The sequence below is a fragment of the Podarcis raffonei genome, chromosome 15, assembly GCF_027172205.1.
Source record: "Podarcis raffonei isolate rPodRaf1 chromosome 15, rPodRaf1.pri, whole genome shotgun sequence".
NCBI lineage: Eukaryota > Metazoa > Chordata > Lepidosauria > Squamata > Lacertidae > Podarcis > Podarcis raffonei.
Genome location: NC_070616.1, coordinates 7,046,479 through 7,064,926, shown reverse-complemented (window position 1 = coordinate 7,064,926; position 18,448 = coordinate 7,046,479). Strand labels below are relative to the sequence as shown.

The 18,448-nt window shown below is 48.7% G+C and overlaps 1 protein-coding gene and 1 long non-coding RNA gene across 7 annotated transcripts in view; both read left to right on the top strand.

The window, feature by feature from the left end:
* SYNRG (synergin gamma) overlaps positions 1 to 10,902 on the top strand; it is a 51,548-nt gene extending 40,646 nt beyond the window's left edge. For 2 of the 6 annotated variants that reach the window (XM_053367540.1, XM_053367539.1), the window contains exons 15-22: positions 838 to 1,431; positions 2,468 to 2,631; positions 3,569 to 3,622; positions 5,326 to 5,422; positions 6,232 to 6,380; positions 7,309 to 7,419; positions 8,469 to 8,504; positions 10,692 to 10,902. In XM_053367540.1, the coding sequence (XP_053223515.1) occupies positions 838 to 1,431; positions 2,468 to 2,631; positions 3,569 to 3,622; positions 5,326 to 5,422; positions 6,232 to 6,380; positions 7,309 to 7,419; positions 8,469 to 8,504; positions 10,692 to 10,823 (1,337 nt within the window). In that variant the 3' untranslated portion in view covers positions 10,824 to 10,902. The remainder of the gene's footprint in view (positions 1 to 837; positions 1,432 to 2,467; positions 2,632 to 3,568; positions 3,623 to 5,325; positions 5,423 to 6,231; positions 6,381 to 7,308; positions 7,420 to 8,468; positions 8,505 to 10,691) is intronic. The other 4 variants (XM_053367541.1, XM_053367537.1, XM_053367538.1 and 1 more) reach the window with 3 other exon arrangements.
* A 20-nt stretch (positions 10,903 to 10,922) lies between these two features.
* On the top strand, positions 10,923 to 16,373 carry LOC128403002 (uncharacterized). Its single transcript, XR_008327834.1, has 2 exons — positions 10,923 to 12,151; positions 12,191 to 16,373. It is a non-coding gene; the product is annotated as an uncharacterized LOC128403002 (long non-coding RNA).
* Positions 16,374 to 18,448: the final 2,075 nt, after the last annotated feature.

The following is an 18,448-nucleotide window of genomic DNA, read 5'->3' as shown; positions in this document are numbered from 1 at the left end:
GGCCTCCAAAGTCTTGGGGCAGAGAAGGGTCCTCCCCAGGCTCTCCTGCCTTGGGATGGGGAAGCTGTGGTCCTTCAGATGCTGCTGGACCCCCAGCTCCCATCAACCCAGACTGGTCACGCTGTGGAAGGGCTGGTATTCATTGGAACTGGTGGGGCACACAGCAGGGAGCCCCAAATAGGTGAAGCCAGAGCCAGTGGGAGACAGGGCTAACCAATTCCAGTTTTGCCTCCACCCTCCTCCTCCCTGCTGAGTTGTACAAGGGTGGGCGCTGAGGCTAAAGAGGAGGAATCTAATGGGCACTGAGACACCGTGAACCAGCTGTATTTGAGAAGGAAGGCAGGTGAGGCCTGGCTGGAGGCAGACTGAGCTACGTGGGGCAATGCCCCATTTGCCTTAATGTACCAGCCTTCGCTGGAGTCCAACAACAACTGGCCACAGTGTCTCTCATTCCTGAAGCAAAATAAGAACAGCCTAGTGCTGTGTTGAAACGCAGTGGTTAGGAAAGCCTTCTAGAAAGGGTATGTCTTAGCTGTCTGCTGAAGGACAGGTAAAGATGGAGTCGGGCCAGCTTCCCTTGTTCTGTAGCTGTGGATTTACAAGAACAACAATCTTTGAGCTCAGACACTGTACTTATGACTGCAGAGGATTATAGAGCAGGTTTTGGAGGTCAGTAGGTACAGATGGGAGCTGCCAGTTTTTGAGATACTCTGGTGTTCTCCAAAATGGCACCATCTTTGGATTTGACTTGTGTCACTGTTTGCTGAAAACACTGGTCACTAGTGCTCTAATGGTTGCGTCTTCTCCTTCTCTTTTTCTCTGTCCCTCCCTTTCTAGATCTCGATGACTTGAAAGGGACCACCTTTGGAAGCTTCAGCAACGGCTCCACTCTGAGTGGCTTCCCAAGCTATGATTGGTCTGACAAAGACGACGCCTACCAAAGCAGGAAGTCCCTCCCCTTCCCCTTCCCTCCAGGAAGTGGCTCCTCCTTGGCCACCTCCATCCTCCAGAAGAAAGAGACTCTGTTTGGCAGCTCGGAGAACATCACCTTGACCACTGTTTCCAAAGTCACCACCTTTGCAAGTGAGGATGCTCTCCAGGACGTGAAGTTCTCACCTTTTGCTAACTTCAAAGAACCTGACCCTCAGTCTGCGGACCAGAGTGATGATGACGTTGAAGGCTTTGGGGAGTTTGCAAGGCCTTTGGCAGAGACATCTGGAAGCCCAGCTGTAGGCACGCCCCAAGAGGCTGACTCAGCTGGCCTCTCCGTAGAAGCAGCCAAAGAAGGCACAGACGACTTTGGAGAGTTTCAGAGCGAGAAGCCCAAAATCAGCAAATTTGACTTCTTACTGGCAACTTCCCAAGGGAAGGTGAAATCGAGTGAAGAAATGATCAAGAGTGAGCTTGCAACGTTTGACCTCTCTGTTCAAGGTGAGTGCCTACATTGGCCTCCAGTTGTTCTGGACTACAGCTCCCATCAGCCCCAGCAAGGGAAGGGACCTTGCTCCCTGCTAGAGCATCTGCTTTGCATGCAGAACATCCTGGAGAAGCAAGATGCAGAGCTACTTAAGCCTTTGTTTTGATTCAGCACAGCTGCTTTTTAGGAAAGGCTTTGCAAGCTACATTTGGCCTCTGATCTTCCTAGCCTGCATAGCCTGCAAATCTTTAACACTTTAGGGCAAGTAACTTGCTATTATTTTTAATTGAAGTTTTGTTTTCCAAGGAGCTGTGTTCTGCCTCTCAGTGCAACATTCATATTGACCTAGTTTGCACAGAACGCTAAGCCATGGTTCGTTTAACAAACCATAACTCAATCATGAGTTGTCCCACAGATGACCCAACAAACCATGTCTTCTTTCTCCAAAGTTTGGTTTATTTTCTAGCTGCTATCGCTCTTGCCTCATGTCTTTGTACCTTGGTTAGCATCTGGGGAGGGGTGGTCAAACAAAGCATGGTTAAGGAAGGGTGCTGGCTTCACATATAACACCAAACCATATTTAAAACAAGCCAAAATTTGTAACACAGCAGCAAACCATGGCTTCAGGTCACAATTTTTTGGCAGTAAACAAACCATAGTACAGCCACTGAGCAGGGTTCTCACATAATACTAAGCCATGGTTTAATAAAGCATAGTTGAACAAACTATTGCTTAGTGTTACGCATGAATGAGGCCAAGGTCTTTTCTTCTTCTTTTTCATAGAATAATAAAATTGTAAGTTAGAAGGGTCATCTAGTCCAACCCCCTGTAATGCAGGAATCTCAGCTAAATCATATGTGACAGATAGCCGGTTAACCTCTGCTTAAAACCCTCCAAGGATGAGAGTCCACCACCTCTTTTGGGAGTCCGTTCCACTGTCAGACAGCTCTTACTGTCAAAAAGTTCTTTTGAGGTTCTTATTCTTAAGGCTCTGTTCAGAACTGGGGCATACACACAACCCTGACTTTCATGTGTTGTGTTTCTTTCCAGGATCTCACAAACGGAGCCTGAGTTTGGGCGACAGAGAGATCAGCCGCTCCTCACCTTTGCCACCTCCGGAGCAGCCGTTTCGAGATCGGTCAAATACCCTCAGTGAGAAGCCAGCCCTGCCCGTCATCCGAGACAAGTACAAAGATCTCACGGGGGAAGTGGAGGTAAGGAGAGATTTGAGGAAGCGTGGCTTGTCAGAGAAGAATTCCGGGAGGCCTATCCTCTTTTAACAGCTGAACATACGTGTAGGAATCACACAATAGAATTTCCTGGACGTTACCACTAGAGATTGCAGGTGTGGTACATTCTCAGACATTATAAACAAAACTTTTTGCTTGTGGGGGAAAAAGATAATTGCATTCTCCTCTTCCTGAGTTTTCTATACTGAGGGAGTTGTGTTTTAATACAGAGGGAGCATATTGGAGTTGAGATTTCCCCTTCTTGCTGTGCAAAGTGGTAGAATCCCAGAAAGGACTATGCCACGATATTGCTGAATGTGTAGAATCATAGAATTCTAGAATTGGAAGGTACCCCCTGAGGGCTGTCTAGTCCAGCCCCCTGCAAGGTTCTTTGGTGGTGGTGTTCAGATAGTGCTGCTTTGGAGCTTTTGATCCCTGCCATCCTGGCATGCAGGATGTATTTCACCTAGGTTAGAAATACAGAAACATAGGAAACTGCCTTATGCTGAGTCAGACCATTGGGTCCATCTAGATCAATACTGTCTGCACTGACTGGCAGCGGCATTCCAGGGTTTCAGGCAAGGGAACCTTCCCACCCCTACCTGGAGATGCCAAGGATTGAACCTATGACCTTCTGCATGCAAAGCAAAGGCTATACCACTGAGCTATGGCCCTTCCTCAAAGGAAACTCTCTCCATCTTTCTATATCCTCCAACCAGTGTGGGCTTGGGTATATTACATTGATGGACCACTTCCCAATCTCCACACGAAAACCACCTGTATCTTTCTAGGAGCTTTCCTTGCTTTTTGCTACCTCTGTGTAGCAGGGGGTGGGAATCACTTATAAGGCAGTCATTACTAGTTCTGATTTATTTGTTTATTTTTGAAACCTGTGGAATTCTGCTGCTTCTTTTCCACCTAGGAAAGTGAGAGATATGCCTATGAATGGCAGAGATGTTTAGAAAGTGCCCTCCAGGTAAGTACATCAAAATAACGTCCTTCTTCTTTGTATACCTCATGTGGGATGGCCACAGGTTTTGATACTGTGTGTATGTGCCAGCTCCTACACATAAACACACAGATAGAAAAGAATTACTATCATTTAATTAGAACTACAGTACTGTGGTACCTCGGAAGTCAAATGGAATCAGTTCCAGAAGTCCGTTCGACTTCCAAAACATTCGGGAACCAAGGCGTGGCTTCTGATTGGCTGCAGGAAGCTCCCGCAGCCAATCGGAAGCCGTAGAAGCTGCAACAGATGCTCGGGTTCCAAAGAACGTTCGCAAACTGGAACAATCACTTACGGGTTTGTGACGTTCGGGAGCAAAAACGTTTGGCTGTCAAGGTGTTTGACTTCCAAGGTATGACTGTACATCTCACCGCAGTGGGAAACCACTGTCTGCTGGGGTGGAGAGGAATAATTGACGTGTGATATTGGATGGAGGATTAAATCTATGGATTAAAATTTAAACCTCCTATCCCACATGTGTGGGAGAAATGCAAAAATAAGCAGGCTTTCTAGCAGAAGAAAAACACTTGGATGTTTTGCAGCTTTCTGAAGCATAGGAATAAAAGCAGTTACAGAGGTACCTCGGGTTAAGTACTTAATTCGTTCTGGCGGTCCGTTCTTAACCCGAAACTGTTCTTAACCTGAAGCACCACTTTAGCTAATGGGGCCTCCTGCGGCCGCCGTGCCTCCGGAGCACAATTTCTGTTCTCATCCTGAAGCAAAGTTCTTAACCTGAAGCACTATTTCTGGGTTAGCGGAGTCTGTAACCTGAAGTGTATGTAACCTGAAGCATATGTAACCTGAGGTACCACTGTATACCTTTTTTATACCTTTTTATTTGTGGTCTTCTGACCTCCTTCCTTTTCACCCCCATTGCAGAGAATGAACCACCTGTTTTTTAGCAAGATAAACAAAAAGGTTTACTTACATTTCAATGCAGGCAGAAAATACAGCAAAGTAGTTTGCTGAAAAATACTTCTAAGTTACAGTAGAATAAAAATTGGTGGTCTCAAAATAGGGTGCCTGTGTCTGGAACCCCCAAAGACACATTTGCTTGTCTTGGAAGCAAGGTGAATGGAAACAGTCTCCTCAGAGGTGGAAGGAACTGTAAGGGGTTATATCTATTGTTACAGAATTCCTGCCCAGAGGAGGCAACGGAAGTGGCCACACACAGAGAGGGTTCTCTCTAGGAAGTTTAAGGACTCTCTGTGTACTAACCCTGTTCTTGTCTAACAAAACATGCATTTGTGATTGGGCTGCAAACCTGTGGGTGGGGCCAGAGGCAACAGTGGGCGGAGCAACAAATGCAAATTTTTGCCTTTGTACAGTAGGCTAGTTTCTACACCCATTCCACACACACCTCTTTCCTCCACCAACCAGACAAGCAAGAGGCATTGTCAGAGTTCAGGGATGCACTCCAGCCAGGCAAAACCAGCTGGGTTGGGAAGCAGGGCTGCTGCAGGGGGTGGTCTGGGGAGGTTTCCAAGGGCCAGACGGCGAGACCTCCAGGGCCACATGCAGCCTGAGGTTCCTCTTCTCTGGCATAATGTGAATGCACGTGATGTGGCAGATATTTTGGAGATAAGCAGGCCTGGGCTCGAGGCTCACTGGGGATGCTATGAACACCATCCTGAGTTCAGCAGAACAAACAAACGTCTCTTGTGTGTTAGGTCATCAAGAAGGCAAACGACACCCTGAACGGAATCAGCAGCTCCTCCGTCTGCACCGAAGTGATCCACTCCGCGCAAGGCATGGAGTACTTATTAGGTATGGATTTTACCGCATCTCATGAAGACGAGGAATTAAAACAGGGAGCAAAGACACCCGACAGCTCTGCTTGGGGTGTGCCTCTTTTTTTTAAGCAGAAGGAGAAAAATATTTTCCCACTTCCTGAAACCTCATTTGTTTTTTTCTCCCCACCTCCATCTACCCTTTAGATTTCTCTGTGGTTGACGCGCTGTGTGAGACTCTGATGCTCTTGTTTTATTTATTTATAAAAAAATGTTTATAGACATCTATTTCAACAACGGGTGGTGCTGTGGGTTAAAGCCTCAGCGCCTAGGACTTGCCGATCGAAAGGTCGGCGGTTCGAATCCCCGTGGCGGGGTGTGCTCCCGTCGTTCGGTCCCAGCGCCTGCCAACCTAGCAGTTCGAAAGCACCTTCGGGTGCAAGTAGATAAATAGGGACCGCTTACCAGCGGGAAGGTAAACTGCGTTTCCGTGTGCTGCGCTGGCTCGCCAGATGCAGCTTGTCACGCTGGCCACGTGACCCGGAAGTGTCTTCGGACAGCGCTGGCCCCCGGCCTCTAAAGTGAGATGGGCGCACAACCCCAGAGTCTGTCAAGACTGGCCCGTACGGGCAGGGGTGCCTTTACCTTTTATTTCAACAACAAAAATCAAAATGGTTTGCAACTAAGTTACATAAAAGCCTACAAGGGTGTGTGGCCCGGGGAGAATTCTGAGGGCCATAGATAGAAGCCTGGAGGGCCACATTCATTTTGGTTCCTCACCCCTGCCGTCTGAGAGTTGCCATCCCTCCTGTGACCCCTCCACCCTCATCTTTGATCTCTCAACAGGGGTCGTCGAGGTTTATAGAGTCACAAAACGGGTAGAGCTAGGCATCAAAGCCACAGCCGTCTGTAGCGAGAAGCTCCAGCTACTACTGAAGGACATTGACAAAGTGTGGAACAACCTGATCAGTTTCATGTCGCTTGCTGCTTTAACGGTAAGGCCTTTTGTGTGGTACGTCTCTTGTGGTGGGTCCACTTAGGCATATTTTGCTCTGCTCCCAGTGTTCAGACTCTGAGTGCCGTTGGAGATACGGATGGTTTAGATGTGCTTAATGCTTTTAGATTGCTGTAAATAATCTTTTGTTTCTCAATGGTTGTTTTATTTCTTAATTGTTTGCTATGCTGAGCTGCTTTGGGTGAAAGCATGAGACAGAAATTTAATAATGATGGTGATGATGATGATGATGCAGCCAAAGCTAGATGGACAAATAGTGGACTGTGTTTCTGTGAACCAAGATAGCATGGAAGATAGAAGGCAGAGAACAGATTAGAACAGGGGTCAGCAAACATTTTCAGCAGGGGGCTGTCCACTGTCCCTCAGACCTTGTGGGGGGCTGGACTATATTTTTTGGGGGGGAATGATGCAAAAGCACCATGAGCCCCGGTAGCTCCTTACCTGTGTCTTGCAAGTGGCAGGGGCTGGCAGCAGCGGCGGGACAATGAGTGGCACGTGAAAGGGCTCTGGAGAGGGGCTGCTTAAACTGGCGGCTGCTTGAGCGCTGCTGCTGCTGCTGCTGCTGGCACCAACAAAGCCCAGTTCCCTTCCTCCTCTAGGCAGGGTGGGGAGAAGCCAGGAGGAGGGAGGGAGGAGGTGGCGCCGCCACCATGTGAGGGAGGGGGAAAGAATGCGCGCACTGACGAGCCACACGGTGATTCCCGGACCATCTGCGGGCCGGATCCAGAAGGGAATTGGACCTGATCTGGCCCGTGGGCTTTAGTTTGCCTACTCATGGATTAGAAGGTAGAAGGCAGCTTAGAAGAAGTTGGAAGCTAGAAGAGACCATGGAAGATAACTTAGAACAAGGCAGGAGATAGCTACTTATGAACAATATACTATTCCAACCTCCGTTGTTCCTCCTACAGCCTGACGAAAACTCACTCGATTTCTCCTCCTGTATGCTTCGCCCGGGAATCAAAAACGCCCAAGAACTGGCTTGTGGGGTGTGCCTCTTGAATGTAAATTCTCGAAGCAAAGTAAGTAGAAGCTGTGTCGTCATCGTTTGTTTTTTTTTACATCTCCCCACCTATCTCAACCCCTGTTTGCATTTGCTGCCTTCCACCCTTGCATTTGCTCCACTAATTTTAACAAGCACCCGGAGCATCCAGCGACCTCATCGCAAGTAGCTTTGGTAGAAAGCCGCATCGCGGAGAGCCAAGTTCCTTCCGAAACACCCTCTGCCGCCCGTCCAAATGCATGTTGTTGCTGCTGCTGCTGCTGCTGCTTCCAGCTCGGGTGGAGACCCCAGGCAACCTTAGTGGAGCCCGCAAAGTTGGGAAGTAAAAGGTACGAGTCCCTGGGCCTGTGTGGATCCACCCAGCAAGGCAACACAGTCTTCCTCAAATAAAAGGGTAGTGGCCTTCCAGATATGAGACTCAAACTCTTGTTAGCCCCAGCAGCCAGGAAGGATGAGAACTGCAGCTGAGCAATGTCCAGAGAATCTCAAGTTACCCATCGTTGTTTTATAGGGCAAGAGTCAACACTGTGATGCTCTCCAGTGATGGGCGTTGCAGTCTGACAGTACCTGTCGGGTCGCAGGTTTTCCCGATTACTTGTAACTTATTTCCTAGAGTTTGGATTTCACTCCCCTTAAGGAGTCTCAAAGCGGCTAACATTCTCCTTTCCCTTCCTCCCCCACAACAAACACTCTGTGAGGTGAGTGGGGCTGAGAGACTTCAAAGAAGTGTGACTGGCCCAAGGTCACCCAGCAGCTGCATGTGGAGGAGCGGAGACGCGAACCCAGTTCCCCAGTTCTCCAGTTTCCTAGGCAACTGGAGGGTTGACTCTGGAGTCAGGGGTCCCCTGCAGCTGGCTTGGAGCCTCTATCTTCTTTCTTCGTAAGAGACAAGCCCCACAGCCTTCAGAAACTCGGATTGTCAGTGGGATATATTGGAGCAGCTCTAAAAGCCCCGCTGTGTGGAGCGGGATGGGGGCTCTTAAAACAGGAGCGAGTTTGGTTGGCAGCCAGCTCCCCTCTTTTGGCGATTATGTTTTGACCCTTTTCTGGTTTCGACGTTGTTTTCAGAAAGAAGAGAAGCCTCCGGAGGAACCTCCTAGAGAAGTACGGACCCGTGAAAGCTATATATATATATATATATATATTTCCTTTTAATGTTTGCCCTAAGCAAGGTGGTAGCGGGGACCATTGCCACCCTCCTCCGTTTGTCTCCAGTTAACAATTTCTGTGCCTCTCCCTCTCTCTAACCTCTCAATTTTAATCAACTAACTCGCACTCAAGTCCGTTCCCCTAAAGGGCCTGGTTCAAACTGAATGCTTAGTGCAAGCCTGCAAGCGTGTGGGCCTTCCAGAAAGGAGACAAGTAGCTGCTTTGTTCCGTCCTCTGGTCCTGCTGCTGCCTGCTAAACCATGGTTTGGCCAAGCGTGTCATCTGAACCCAGTTTCACGGCTCGTCTCACTCTAGACAAACCACAAACTCTGATCAAAGTTAGTTCTATACTTCACCACTCGTGAGGGGATGAACGGCAAGCCGGGGTCCAGATGATGTGCTGAGCCTAAAGCTGGGACAGAGGAGGATCGAAGAAGGGACACTCTCCTCTCAGGGAGCCTGCATTCTTGCACATTCCCACTAATCCATGGTTTTGCTTAGTGCTGTGCACAAACCGAGTCTTTCTCGTGTCGGCATGCCTGTTGCTTTGTGAATAGATCTGCTTTTTTGTGGTGGTCTGTGTTGTGGTGTGGCAGAAAGAGTTGTCTGTGTCGTTGGCTCCTACCTATCCCGCCTTGCGTCTTTGTGGCAGGAGGGGCTTGTGCCGTCCACCCTCACTATGCATGAAGATGTTAAAAACTTTTCAGGTTTTGATGGTGGTGGGGGAGGGTCTGTGGGGGTCACCTCTTTCAAGTTTGTGGGGGGGGGTGTCTAGTTCAGCCTGATGACTGCTTCTCTCTTAGCTCCTGTGTGTTGTTCAAGGTGTGGGGTTCTGTGTGTTCCACGATTCCTCCATAGGAGCAAAGAGATCTCCACGGTCAACTAGCTGGGCTCCATCATTTGCAACGAATTAAGCGGCTTTACCCAAGGATACTTCATTTATTTTTATCCACACAAGTGGGTCTGTGCAAAGTTAGGGGTCGTTTTCAAAGCTGGTGTACAGTCACCTTATTATACTCCTACAGCTGTTTCTCACACGATTACATAGAATCTCTTAAAGTCATGGAAGTGTTTTGCATTCTGGATATCTGAGAAGTGAATAGCTGCGACTTCAGACCAGCAAGAAAACAAGTGCATTTCTTCCACTCCCCCAAAAGCAGCACTCTTCCCAAAGTACTCCACGTGCTTGCTCAGCCATTGACAAATCAGCCCTGGGGTGTTTGTGTGTGGGGGCTGTTTCCTTGAAAAGCAGCTTGCCAGCAACGCCCAAGTCGGAAACTGCTCTCAGGTGCATTTCAGCTCCTTTGTGGTTTCCCACGCTAGATTTAAGCCGGCAAAACCTTGCAGTGCGTCCTCCATGCCTCCTAATGGGAGTGCCCCTGGTTCAGGGTTCCACTGTGCTTTCTCCCATGATATAATATCACACGATTTGGCAGGCCGGCTAGATTTCACATGAATTTTGGGGCAAGGGGAACATTCCCCTGCTGGGATACAGCCATCCAAAAGGTCCCTTCTCTTTCTAGGAAGGGCAGGCAGTGCTTTTCAGTCCAAATTCTACCTTTGTACAGCAGCCCAGGGTCTACATGCCATCTCTGCATCCAGGCAAGCGAGAGGCACAATCAAGGACACATTTGCAGCCAGGAAAGCAAGTGGTCTGGGTGTGAAGCAAGGCCAGTGAGGGGTGTGGCCTAGAGAGGGTCCTGAAGGCCAGGTAAAGAGGCTTAGAGGGCCACAGGCCTAAGGTTCCTCTCGCTCCTTGTCTTATAGCCTCCTGCCTTGCCTGAGATGGAAGGAGCACCGTGCCATAAACAAAAAAATAGATTCTGCCTTCAACCAGCCTCTTTCTCTTCCCACTTCTTTAAAAGAGCTGTCTTTAAATGCTCTTTTCGATCACACAAATTGGAGATTGAGGACCCTCTGTTGCTGGTTTATCCCAGAGCTGTGGCCATGGTTTGACGGCGATGGCTTGCAAGCTGTTAGGAAGCTCCACAAAGAGACTGAATGTGTTTGTTGGCTGTCAATGTGTGCCTGTGCGTCGCCAGCATCCAGGCCTCTCTCCGTGGCGCAATGTTTCAGCACATGGGAGCATCCCGGTGGTTCCTAACTCTGCTGTTTGTTTGTTTCCCCTCTTCTTCCCCGCAGGCCTTTAACTCGGAAACAGACAATTTCAAACTTGCTTACGGAGGGCACCAGTATCACGCCAGCTGCGCCAACTTCTGGATCAACTGCGTTGAGCCCAAACCCCCGGGCCTCATTTTGCCTGACCTACTTTAAGCGGACTTTGTTCCTTCACCTTTGGCTTGGTCTCGATAGGGGAAGAATACACTGGAGGGGCAGTGGGGGTGGGGTGGGGAGGGCTGTCAGTAGATGAGCTAGCGCTTAGGGCAGTCATCCCAAGGCTGGAGTGCTCCAGACGTTCTGGGCTACAGATCCATGGCCATGCTGGCTGCGGGCTGGGAGTTGTAGTCTGCTGCACCTGGACGTCTCCAGCTTGGGGGAAGACTGGGTTCAAGTGTGTATATATAAAATGTTTGTTTTTAGACTAGCTGTTCTCTTCCAAAAGGGTGAAAGCCACTATGTTTTTTAAATCTGCAAATTCCCTGTGATGGACTTCTCAAGAATTTGGAAATATCCACTGATTTGGGGGTGGGGTGGAGGCGTGGATTGCACTGAGGCACAAACTGTGTTTCTCCAGTAGCATTTGACCAGCACAGTCTGCCCTTCAAGTGTTGGCAAATTTCTTGTCTGCTTAATGAAGGTGGAGGGATCACCCCCTGCAATTGATAACCTCTGTTTCAAGTGGCTTAGAGCCCCTAGGATGACAAAGTCAGAAGGAGACAGGGTTGGCTCGGGATCCTTGTTGGGTGGTTCTTGTTTTTTCAGCAAGGTCTTGAATAGTTTCTCACTTCTCACCTCGTATATATCTGGTGAGCTTCCAAGACCAGGTTTAAGTGCCAGGGGTCCCCTTCTCCCCACCTCCTTCCTACCCCACCCCACTGACAAGGCACTCTTGGCCTTAAGCATGTCAGCTCAGAATTGCTTGCAGGTATTATCAGACAAAACTACCATTACTGAGTTTTGGGGCACAGGCAGGAAACAATTGGGCAGATCCACACCGTAGATTTCAAGCAAATCTGGCGCACACTTGAAGCACATGACTTCCCCCAAATAGACTGTGGTTTGTGAAGGGTGCTGAGCACTGTAGCTCTGCGAGGGGGAAGCTACAGTTCCCAGGATTCATTGGGGTGTGGAGTCGTGTGTTGGCTTCGCTTTAAATCTGCGAGCCTGCCGTTAAAGAAGGTCCCCCCACCAGCACTTTGAAAGCAGCTGATCTTTACAGCCTCGAGACCTCTCCCTAGAATGAATCAGCTGTCAAATTTGGCAGTGTGGAATAAAAATAGACATGCGGAATGGCAGAGGGCTCTCAAAGTGTGAAATTGTGGGGGGTTTCTTTTTGCTTCTTCTAAAGGGCATTACCACTGTTTGCAACTCCATTAAGTTTGCAGAGAGAGTGAGAGCCTTCAAAGGGTATAACCGGCTTATATCGATTAAATGGCCGTTTCTCAAACGCACCCTCTTTGTGGTACGCTGACAATTTGAGGGTGGCTGGGGGAGGCGGCCTCTTCCCTCTTTTGAGCAAGCGGGTCGTATCGCTTTGCGGCTTCGAGAGTGCAATGGTGCAGAGAACGCAGTGGAGCAAAATGGGCTTTTCTTTCTTTCCCCATTCCCTTTCTTCAGTACCTCCAGACTGCAAACCACCTCGCTGAAAGCGAAGGCGGGCGGGGAGCTGTTTAATTAGGCTTAAACGAAGCAAGCAGCCTGATTATACCATTAAACCAGGTATAGGCAAACTCAGCCCTCCAGATGTTTTGGGACTACAACTCCCATCATCCCTAGCTTACAGGACCAGTGGCCAGGGATGATGGGAATTGTAGTCCCAAACATCTGGAGGGCCGGAGTTTGCCTGTGCCTGCATTAAACAATTAATGCTCGTGCCTCTCTCTTTTTTTAGAGACTTGCCTGCTGTGAGCTTTTGATCTCTCCCTTCACTTGGATTGGCAACCTGATGCTGCTCCCTTGGTTGGAGGTTGGTGGGGACTGGCCTAGTGATGCCCCATCTCCCAGTGTGCTGTGCTTCATGATCCACCACTGTTGAAGTTATTCCCCCATTCCACCATTGGCAGCGCTTAGGACTGCAGGGTGGGGGACCTCCGGCCCACAGGCTGAATCAGGGGTCCCAGTTTCCCCTTCCCCAGAAACCCCACCTTCCCCACACCTGGTGCATCATGTGGATGTCAGGTGTGGGGCAACCAAAGGCACAGTTGGGAGCTGGTTCCTGCTTACGCCTGCAGTGAGCTTTTGATCTCTCCCAGCTTGTGGCCAGCTTGTTTATACATATCGCATTCTGGTGAGTTTCCTCTCTAGCTGAGGACCAGATCCACCGAAAGCACAGCCTGACAACTGGAGGCGCAGCTTAGGTCTCCTTTAACAGCTGCAAAGAATTTCCAGCACATTCCAGCTTTTTCCCATCCTGATGCTTCAGCGAGGAGGGAAGGAGCCTGGCCACCAAATTTCTCCCGGCTTTAGAAATCTGAAAAGCGCCGTAGGGCAGAGAGCAGGAGCTGCAGGAAGGAAACAGCTCGTCCGATGGTTATATATTCCCTTTGGTGTTTCGCTTCCATGGAACAATGAGCTGCCTCGTTTTGGGTGGATGCACCCTTTCAATCCAGTCTTGCGTGGTTGGCCAAACCGTAGTCAGGACTCCAGTGGGTTCAGTAAATAGCGGCTCATAAGGAAATTATCTTTTGGTGCCTTTAACCACACCCAAAAATGTAAGTGTTCGGGAGTCATAAGTGCTAATGGGATCAAACTTGGGGGCATTGTCAAAAGACACTAAACTTGGCTCTCGCATCAGTGGTGCAGTGGGAGATTTAATATCTTGAGCACCAATGACAATGTGGCAAAAAGAGTGATCCACTTTATCTTTCATCCTGCATCTTTCCAAAGAGAAAAGTGCACACTCTCCGCATAGTGCTTCCCTGGGAGAAGTGGTGTCCTCTGAACTTCCCCCCTGGCATTCAGCTACTAAGACCCCACTGCAGGTCTTCTATGGCTCAGGCGCATCAGCAAGCCTGACATGCCTAAATTTGAACCATGGGAATGATCTCACGCATGTTGCTGAATCAGACCGATCTGCACATAACGGAGGAGTTGGGGGTTTTTTATTAGCAGTTCCAGTGAGACTAAGCAATGAAACCTCATCCCACAAGTTGTTGGAGAGCCTCAACCACAATCCTGAGTATTCAAGCACTGGGGGCAAAAGTGCCCCTCATCCAAGAAGGATGTCAATTTTTTATGTGCTAATTTTTCTCTCCAGATTTCTCTTTAGCCTGTATTCAGACAGGCCGAGGATTGAGAGAGAGAAAGATCAGTAAGCGGGAAGCAAAGGCAGCTCTTCAGGTCTAATTACGGCAGAGCTTATTGAACTGTGCCTGTGTTTAAGGCTCACGACGGATCTGGGAAGGGAAAATAATCTCCTGGCTTCTGTTAGTCACAGTGCCTTGTATAGTCCACCAAAGGAACATTCGCGGAAAGGGGGAGAAAATAACAATACACAAACGAAACACCTTTCTTTGTGTTTTTGCGACGTGAGCAATGTTTGTTTTTCACTGATGAAGGCTGGTTGTGTTGAAGATGGAGGAGCCTGGAGTGGGCTTCTTCTGCTACAGCGTATCCAACTCATTCGGAAGACTGGCGTTGTGTTCATCCATCCCCTGCGCTGTGATCCTGTTAGCCAAGGGCCCCGGTGTCCTTGGAAACTGTATCCAAGGTTACGGTGTTTTTCCGAGGCTTCATTGTATAAGGTTCTGCTTCTCTCTGCCTCGCAGCCGTGCTTTGAGTGCGGGTTGGCAACTACGAGGAAGGTTTTCATAAGCTGGTCTTTCCATCTTTCCAGCCTTTTGACTTCATTTCTCTTTTAAAAAAACCAAAACAAAACCCACACATTTTCTTTCTTGGGTGAAGCAAAATGCTAACGGTTGTGCGTCCTTTTGTTCATTTCTAAATATACAGATGTGGGGGGGGGCTTTTGTTTTTTGTAGGGTGGGGTCTCTGCTTGTGAACTGTGTTCTGTCTTTTTGCATGCATCTTAGCCGCAGGTTTTCCTTTTCCTTAAACCTGTTTCAAATTGTATCACAGCCCTTGTGTGTCTGCCTGTTCCTTCCTTGACTGTGTTCCAGGAGCTCAGTCCTTTGAAAAATGGCTCTATACTCACAGCCACGTGTTCAGAGCACGTGGCTTCCTGCAAAGAGTCCTGCAACTTCTAGTTTGCTGAGGATGCTGGGAATTGTAGCTCTGCGGTGTGAAAACTACAGATCCCATGATTCCTTGGGGGGAAGCTGTGCCTCTTATAGAAACACGCTATAAACATACGGTTTAGAAATGTCCATTGATGCGTTTGATGTAGAAAAGTGGGGCCAGGGGTGGAGAGTGAAGTTGGGCAGTGGAGCCCAAACCTATGGTCAGGTCCATCCACGTTAGGAATGGGGTAAGTTGAGGTCCTCCATATGTCATTGGACTGCAGTTCCCCATCATCCCTGAACTTGGGGCACCCTGGCTGGTGGGAGTTGTAAAGCCAAGAGAACCACACGTAAATCAAGCAACTCAGAAGCCATATTTGTGCTTCAACAAGATGGCTTTATCCTGCCCAACACAGATTACCAGCCCTGCAGTCCAAGGCAGGCAAATAAGGCAATGCCATTCCACTGACAGCAGGAGCCCAGCGTGGTCTTTTGGATCATGGCAGGCAAAATGGGGGGTCTCCCCCGCCCCCACGGCATCCACCACTGGGAGCTTCTGATATCCTGATTTCTCTCCCTCTGTTGAGACGTGCAACCTTCAAAAAGCTCCCCACCCATTCAGTGTCGTACCTGGGCAGTCACATGGGGAAGGATCTGATGCAGCTGAGTTGCCCACCCTGTAGAAAGTACAGTGCAAGAGCCAATATAGAGCCCCTACTCAGGGGGAAGTGAGTCATACTTAGCCCCCATTGAAATCAATGTGTCAGCATTAGTTGCGGCGAAAGGCAAATCCTTTTTATTCGGTCAATAATCTGCCTTGGATTGGGGCCGTATTCACTAAAGGCTCTAGAAAACCCAGCAATTGTGCTTTCATTTCACGTTTTGGAGGAGGAGGTGGGGAGAACTGCTCTGCCATGGCAAACCAGTCCACAACTAATAAAAGGAATAAAATGAATCAAAACCTCATTCCGCAGATGCAGTCTGATTAATTGCATATCAATGATTGGAGTGGCATAGCAAAATGATACCCCTTTCTGAAATTAAGATAAAATAAAGCTGCTGTTGTATTGCTACACTAAGTTATATAGATGTACAGTATATGATTCCCCCCCCCCTTCGGTCTTTTTTTAAAATTGGTATTATTCAGCTCTTTGGATGGTACCCAAAAGGAGAGGCGATGCAGCTTTAAAAGGGCTGCTTCAGGAGGAGAGAGAGATCTTTTAACATCTTGGCTGCCTCCAAAGTGGTTTTGTGGTTGACTCGACTGTGATCTAAGGTCTTGTTTTACTTTGCGGTGTGTGCTGTTGCCGATTTTATAAAAAAAAAACCCTTTTGAGAGAGAGTGAGAGTGGTCCTGTTTTTAATTCCCAGTGTCTGTTTGCTCTCGCAGTGGTGTACAAACTCGTTTTATTGATCCCTGTGAAATTTCCTGATCTTCAATAAAGCCTCTTGTTTTCTTTTTATTTTCTTTTACTTCCGAAAAAAAGGTTATTTGAAGCTTAATAAAAATAAAAACGAACCTTCACTGATGCTCAGCTCGCATGTTTTCCATCCTGTTAGAGCTCAGAGACACTTAGCCAAATGGACTGCCGGTAGTAGCAGGTTCAGTACACACCAGAGGGAAGAAGCTCTTCTGTACTGGTGCCACTGGTTCCACCCAGCTCAGTATTGTTGATGCTGGCTGCAGCTCTCCAGGATTTTGGGTGGGTATATTTCCCCAGCGCTACCTGGAGATGCCAGGGATTGAATCCTAGGACCTACTTGCCCGCAGCACAGGTGCCCTACCACTGAATGGCAGCCCTAAATGAATATAAGATTCTAGACCTCATGGTTCTGAAAGAGAGGGCTAATTGCAGACTGGCAGCAGGTTTCCATATGGTACTTTCCCAGCTGTACCTGGGCATGTCAGGCACACGGTCTGTCTGCCACTGAGTTATAGCCCTTCACTGACATTCCCACAAGATGTTAAAGGAGAAAAGACTGTGGACGAATTGATGGAGGATAGATCTACCAGCCGTGATGAGGAAAGTGGAGCCTCCAGCTGCAGCGGCAGTGTACCTCCAGAATACCTGGTGATGGGTCAAGCAACAGAAGAGGGACACTGTTTTCATGAACTCCCTAAAAGAATCTCGCTGGAAATGAGATGCTGGGGTAGGTAGTCTTTGTTGACTTTGGGGTCCCAGATTGCTGGACTACAACTCCCATAAACCTCAGCCAGGTGACTCCACTGATCAAGGCTGATGTAGTCCACCAGCATAAGGAGGAGAAGGAAGAAGAAGGGGGAAACTCTGAATTGTATGAATCTTAGCACACATGAAGACTAGAATCTTGCTTGATGATGATGATGATGATGATAGGAAAGAGAAACCACAGAAGTGTACAGATCAAAAGCAGGTGATCCGGATCCAGTGCAGAATTTCAGAAAACACTCTTAAGGTCACAACCATGCCATACATTGAAAGCATTCTGGTATCATTTTAAAAGATGTGACCCCCACCCCACCCCGAGGAATCCTGGAAACTAGCTTGTCTCAGAGCTAGGATTACCAGCACCCTCCACAAACTACAGTCCCCAGGATTCTCTGGGGGAAGCTGCGACTTGAAGCAGTAATAGAAGGCTTTAAATGCATGGTATGGTTGTAACTTGAAATCTAATCATACCAGGCATCTGCCTCAAAGGCTGAGTATTGCTGCGGTGATATACTCCTCACTTGAAGCCATAGCCCGAGGGCCAAATGTGGCCCTGGTGATACACCCCAGGACACACATCTTTCCCTTGCCACATCCATCAACAGTCATGTTTTGAACCCTCAAGTGTTTTTCACTGGCTGGGAAGTGTCATAGAATCAGAGTTGGGAGGGACCCTAAGGATCATCTAACTCAATGCAAGAATGCAGCTGTTTCTTGCAGGAATCGAACCTGCAACCTTGGCATTGTCGGATAATGCCTCTTGCTTGTCTAGAGGGAAGGTGGAGAGAGAGTGTGTGTAGAAACTAGCCTCCTGCACAAACATTCACATCCGTGGCTCTGCCCACTTGCCTCTGGTATCTCCCTCTGCTGACACGTGGCCCCCAGTAAGTTGTCCAGGAGGGAATCTGGCCCTTGCGCTGCTAAGGGTGCCTGTTGCAGGGCCAAGGGGCTGCTGCTAGGCCAGGAGCATCCCAAACCCTGAGATTTCAGCGCCCCAACCTGAAACCTAGTGGCAATCCCTGCTGATGTCACAGAGGTGGGCCCTGGAGACGGAGGTTAATTGGGAGAGGGGAGCAGAGAAGGGCAGTGTCTGTGCTAACAATGTGCAGCCAGGTGCTGCTGGGCTCGAGCTTGCAAGCCTCATGCACAGTCTTCTTCATATTTCTTAATTAAATTTTGCCCACCTGCAGTCTCAAGCCCTGTGTGTGCCACTTGGAAGGGGCCATGCAAAGCTGGAGACCCTGATCTGCAGCTCTGGCAACACCAGTAGAACCCTACTTTAAACGCTGGCTGGAAACAGAGGTGCTTTTCTTCCAGTTTTCATCAGCTCTCAAGCACTATTTAGGCAGCCAGGCTTGATGCTGATTCAAAAGTACATTTAGAAACAGCTCTGCCAGCATGGGGATGAAAA